A 5,783-nucleotide genomic window follows, 5' to 3' on the forward strand; every position below is an offset into this window, starting at 1 on the left:
ACTAGAAAAAAATAGTGGACACTTAGAGGACAGGATTTGATGACCGGCTCCCGTATCAGCGTCCACAGACTGGTCCAGACCAGTCCGTGGACGAATAATAGTATGTCAATTTTAACGGTCCACGTTGGAGATGTCCTAAGAAGCGAACTACCACTCATCGCGAGGTCTGTACACAAAGTTCTTTTTCTCTGAAACTGAACAGAGTTATCTTGTTATGGGACGAAAATACACAAGTTTTTCTTAGTCATTATTATGTGAATTCTTGGACTAACGCACTGTCAATGTCCACAGAGGATTTGCATTGTGCAACAAGGGGATACGTTTTTAGGGGAGCGTGCAGATGAGGCGCATACTTATTTAGATTAGTTCGTTCTGTATCCATACATATAACAGTTTGCAGCACGTTATCTCTGTGTGTTTGTAGTTGCCCTAGTGGCCTAGTGAATGAAAGCAGAGAAATAAGCTACAGAGAGGGAATAATGTTCAGCCAGAAAAACAAAAGGCAAGCAACTTCAGCCCATGCCTTTGAACTTTTAACCAAAGTAGACTATCAATCAAACTCATATAGTTTTTGCGAATCATTCTAGCCATTTTTGCGAATTATTCTAACCGATTAGCTCTGCATCAGAGGCCACATGGAAGAATCGCCAAGAAGAGAACGAAGAACTGCTTTTGAAGCCACGGAAGGATTGACAGTACTGCCATACACCCGCACACAAACAAGATTTCCACAAAAGAGAAAACAAAGGAACAATAGGCTCCAAAACTCCAACTGCATGATCCATCGAAGGATAGAAACAGCCACAAGTTCTGGCGTACGTATGTGCTAAAAAGAATTTTGGCGCCCACAGTTTTGGCTACAACTCTGTTCTCATGTCTAATGTATGAGCTGCATATATAACAGTTATGACATCTCCAACCAAAATAACGATGCATGCCTATTCATTCGCAGCTGAGCGTTTCATGTACAAGCACCAACTGTTACCAACCGCAAACAAACCCGAATTGGAAGCTTGCATTGATCCAAAAAAGGTTTAGTTACAAATGAACAATGTATAGATCAGTATCCAACAAATGGTTCAGCCCATTGCCTGCAACAAAACAACATACGAGGACACACATGAAAACAGCCCCCCAGCCAAAACTGTTTTTCGATCTGCTGGTGCCTCCCGTTTCCCATTCCATTTTCTTAACTAGAGCAGCAACAGCCACTCACACTGGCTTTCCCATGGGCGCGGTCTTTTGCCTGCTAGTATAACAGTTTGCAGCACGTTATCTCTGTTGCCCTAGTGGCCTACTCAATGGAAGCAGAGGACTAAGTTGCAGAGAGGGAATAATGTTCAGTCCCCAATCTGGGTCAACATATCAGTGAATCCACCAGGTAGGAGGGAACTTGCGCGACCGTGGCCCGATTGCTTGGCTGCCGACCGGCGGCCACGGCTCAACTTGGGCCTCCGGCAGAGTGAATCTTCCCATGTCACCACGCAGGAAGCATTCTTGGTCCTCGACGCCACGGTCGTCGTAGAAGAAAATGGACACTCCGGTGCGGAACTTGTCGTCGAGATCCTCAAAATCACTGGCATTGAAGATCCTGGAGCAACCACGCCCAATGAATATGAGCTTGGCCTCAAGGAAAAACTCATGGTCCGACTTGGAGCTGGGATCTAGCTCATGCCAGTGGAGACGGGGCTCCACATCCTCAGGGTACTCTGGAGCGTCAGGTTCATCAACCTCGCTTAGCCTGAACATGCGCACAGAGGAAGTGGGTTGCGTAGGCTCATCTTGATACTTGAGCACCATCAGGAAAGGATTATCCTCCTCCATACCTCCAAGATTAACCAAATACCGCTGGACTGTCATGTTCTCCGGGTGTTCCTCATCATATATCTCCCAATCCTTCTCGACATAAATCTCCAGACGGGGTGGGGGTGGGACTCCCTCACGGTTGGGATGAGCTCCAATTCTCTCCATGTTCTCATAAGAGTTGAGGAAGTAAAAGCTGCCATTGGAGTATACCACATCGTGTATATCCAGACTGTGCGTTGGGATGAGATCCCAGTCAATGCACGTCCAGTGCTCCTTGGACGGGTCCCATAGTGCAATGCCAGAGAAGTCATTGCCCTGGATCCTTGCAATCGCGCCGATGGTGTAGTTGTATGGTGGGTCCAGAACTGGCGACCCTGAGAGAGCTGCTGCCTCAACTCGGATATATCGTGCACGCCCGTCCACCATTGTCGTCGTTGGCATCGGAATGCTGACGCCGGAGAATATGTTGAACAGTCTGTTGTCCAGTGGTCCATCAAGAGCGAGGACGAACCACCCCCCTTGGTAGGATCCACAGAAACTTGCTCTCTGCTTGATGTCTGGTGGGAGTCCGAGGCGCCGGGTGTTCCCTCCCTGTGTTACGTGGACCAGAGGGTGCTCTGGAGAAGACGACGGTAGCACCAATGACGGGAGTAGTGGAGGAAGATGGAGATCACGACGGTGTTGTTCCAAGAACCCGTGCCATTTCTTGTTGACGACGGAGAACCGGAGACGATCTACCGGACATGGCAGGCGGGAGAGCACAACTGGAAGCAGCTCGCGGGGAATGTCTGCCCATCCCGCTGTGAGGCCGACGGTGTCCGTGCTCTGCACCAAGCAAATAGTAGTATATGGATCAGAAATCAGCAAATAATTCGAACCAGATGCTCGTACGAAGTACTCCTATTTGGGACAGGAAATAATTCGAATCAGATGCTCGTACAAGTATTTGGATCAGCGAATAAATTCGAATCCGATGCTCGCACAAGTATTTGGATCATCAGCAAATAAATTGGAATCCGATGCTCGTACAAGTATTTGGATCATCAGCAAATAAATTCGAATCCGATGCTCGCACAAGTATTTGGATCATCAGCAAATAAATTCGAATCCGATGCTCGTACAAGTATTTGGATCATCAGCAAATAAATTCGAATCCGATGCTCGTACAAATATTTGGGTCAGCAAATAATTCGAATCCGGTGCTCGTACAAGTATTTGGATCAGCAAATAACTGGAATCAGACGCTCGCTCTCGCTCTCGCTCCTAGAGAATTCGGATCAGACGCTCGCTCTCGCTCTCGCTCCTAGAGAATTCGGATCAGACGCTCGCTCTCGCTCTCGCTCCTAGAGAATTCGGATCAGACGCTCGCTCTCGCTCTCGCTCCTAGAGAATTCGGATCAGACGCTCGCTCTCGCTCCTAGAAAGAGAAAGAGAGGAGGAAGACTCACATCATCAGCCGCACAAGCGCGCTTGCTCCCCTCTTCTGGATCCATCTCCAACTCGGCCGCGACCCCTTTCTCACGAGGCCCGCGAGGCAGGATGGGCGTCAGAATATATAGGGAAGGGACGGGACGGGACGGGCTGCTTGCTGGCCTGCCCAGGAGCCGGGAGGGGACGGGAGGGGAGGGGAGGGAAACGAATTCGCTCGATTCGAACTGGACTTCTCTTTTTGCTTCCATTCTGTTAGGAACTACTTATACTGGAGTAATTAATTGGGTAGGGTTAATGTCGGTTGCGGCAATTAATGAGACAAGTGTCCAATCACTTGCTTTCCCTTCTACTCCAGTAAACTCCAAGAGACAGAGGGTTTCAAAATAAAAAATCCCAAAAGAGGAAAATCAAGAGGGGAGGGGGAGAAGAAATGAATCGGAGACTTGAGGCGCATGGCTACACCAACAGAATCTTGCCTGGACGCTGGACGACGGACCAAGGCATCGACGGGATGCGGCATCGCCTGGCTTCACTCCCGCACTGGACCAAGACGCCGGCTGCAGCGGCTTCGTCCCCGCCGCCGCCGCCGCCGCCGAATCACACGCGCCCGAGCCCTCTCGCCGGAGCAGGGCGCGCGCCACGCGACCAACACATCAGCGGCCTCTGGCGCACGGCGAGCAGGGCCTCCCGGCCGGCACCGGACATCTTTTCCTCGGGACACACGGGAGAAAGATCGGGGATTCTTATCCATTGGGCTATTTATTGATTTAGCCCTCTAACTTTGTGTTAAACCCGCCAAAGTCCATGTATTTCTATATGGAAAACGTTTACATCTGGCACGCGGTACCAACTTCGCGTCGGTCGTGTCGACCACACCCACCAACGCCACGCACACCCACCAACGCCGGGGCGCCGCCCGTCCTTGAGGGCCCACGCATATCCCTCCCCCCTCGTATCTTCTTCTTCCTCTTGCTAATCATCTCTCCTCGATGCGCGCCGACATGGCCGCACTCCTCCTTTCTTCCTCGACGCTCGTCGCCATGTCCATGCACTCTCCTCCACTTCCCAGATGCTCGTCACCATGACCTCCTCCTCCTCCTCCTCCTTTCCCCCTCGACGCTCGTCGCCATGGCCGTACACTCTACTCCACTTCCCTGATGCTTGTCGCCATGACCTCTTCCTCCTCCGCCTCCATGGATGTGTGATGACCCACAAGTATAGGGGATCAATTGTAACTCTTTTCGATAAGTAAGAGTGTCGAACCCAACGAGGAGCAGAAGAAAATGACAAGTGGTTTCAGCAAGGTACACTACCAAAAAATACACTTCCGTGATGATACGTGTTTGCCACGGTAGGTCAAGTTTTCTGTCATGCATGTATGTCCATGACGATTTTATGACAGAATCAAGATAGTCATACCTGTGTTGTCGTATAAGTGTTCCATGACATTACCAACATTATCATCACGGAAGTGTCCACTTCCATGACGATAAATGACGCGTCATGGAAGTATTTTCGTCAAGGGTAACCGGCACGTGGCATCCACCGTAACAGGTCACCGTTAAGCTATCGGGTTCGGTTTTGGATCTGATAACCCATTAACAGCCCGAACCAATAGGGATTTTCCACGTGTAAAATTCTCATTGGCCGGAGGAAACACGTGTTGGCTCACCGTTGGGAGATATGTCATCCATGCATTGGACATGAGGCATCTATGATACGTCGACACGTGGCACGGCCCAACAGAGGCACATTCCGGTGAAAACGCCGGCTCGTTGACTTGGTCAGAAGGTAACGGGCCGGCCCACGGAAAGCCTGTTAATGGCCTGTTCGTATAGAGCCCATTTACGACCCGCTAACTCATGGCCCGTTACGACCTATCGGAATTTAGCCCAATAACTTCATCTGGGTCGTCCAATATGATTCCAGCCCGTTGTAACTTCCGGCCCATGTATGGCCCGTGATGTCTTTCGGCCCATATGAGGCCCTTTGTAACTCCGGGCCCATTAAAGGCCCGAGATGAAACTGGCCCATAATGAACAGTGTACCGCTTTATACCCATTAACGACTCATTATTCCGTCGGCCGTTTCCAGCCCGTGTTAACTTTCGGCCTTCTAAGGGCCCATTTATTCTTGGGCTCATTTCTAGAATTCGGTTAGTTACGGTCCGTTACACGCCTGTTCCATTTGTGGGCCAAATTCAGCCCGTGGTTACATTCGGCCCGTTTGTGGCCCATTAACCCGTTGGGCTGTTTTCATAGCGTTATCAAATACAGCCTATTAACGGCCCGTTATGATCCACGAATAGTACAAACCATGTTTGGCGAAATCATTATATGCCCCGTAGAAGGCCCATGGATCCTACGGCCCGTGTGAGGGAGTCCTGGATTAAGGGGTCCTCGGGCGTCCGGCCTATTAGCCATGGGCCGGACTGATGGGCTGTGAAGACATGAAGACCGAAGACTGCACCCGTGTCCGGATGGGACTCTCCTTGGCGTGGAAGGCAAGCTTGGTGACCGGATATGTAGATTCCTTTCTTTGTAACC

At 50.4% G+C, this 5,783-nt stretch overlaps 1 protein-coding gene across 1 annotated transcript; it reads right to left on the reverse strand.

Annotated features, from left to right (window-relative positions):
* Positions 1–997: 997 nt before the first annotated feature.
* On the reverse strand, positions 998–3,697 carry LOC119348629. Its single transcript, XM_037616618.1, has 2 exons — positions 3,255–3,697; positions 998–2,631 (listed from the first exon to the last, which is right to left on the reverse strand). The coding sequence occupies exons 1-2, from the start codon at positions 3,483–3,485 to the stop codon at positions 1,366–1,368; spliced, it is 1,497 nt and encodes a 498-aa protein (XP_037472515.1). The 5' UTR covers positions 3,486–3,697; the 3' UTR covers positions 998–1,365.
* Between the last annotated feature and the right edge of the window lie 2,086 nt (positions 3,698–5,783).

The sequence above is a fragment of the Triticum dicoccoides genome, chromosome 1B, assembly GCF_002162155.2.
Source record: "Triticum dicoccoides isolate Atlit2015 ecotype Zavitan chromosome 1B, WEW_v2.0, whole genome shotgun sequence".
NCBI classification, from domain to species: Eukaryota; Viridiplantae; Streptophyta; class Magnoliopsida; order Poales; family Poaceae; genus Triticum; species Triticum dicoccoides.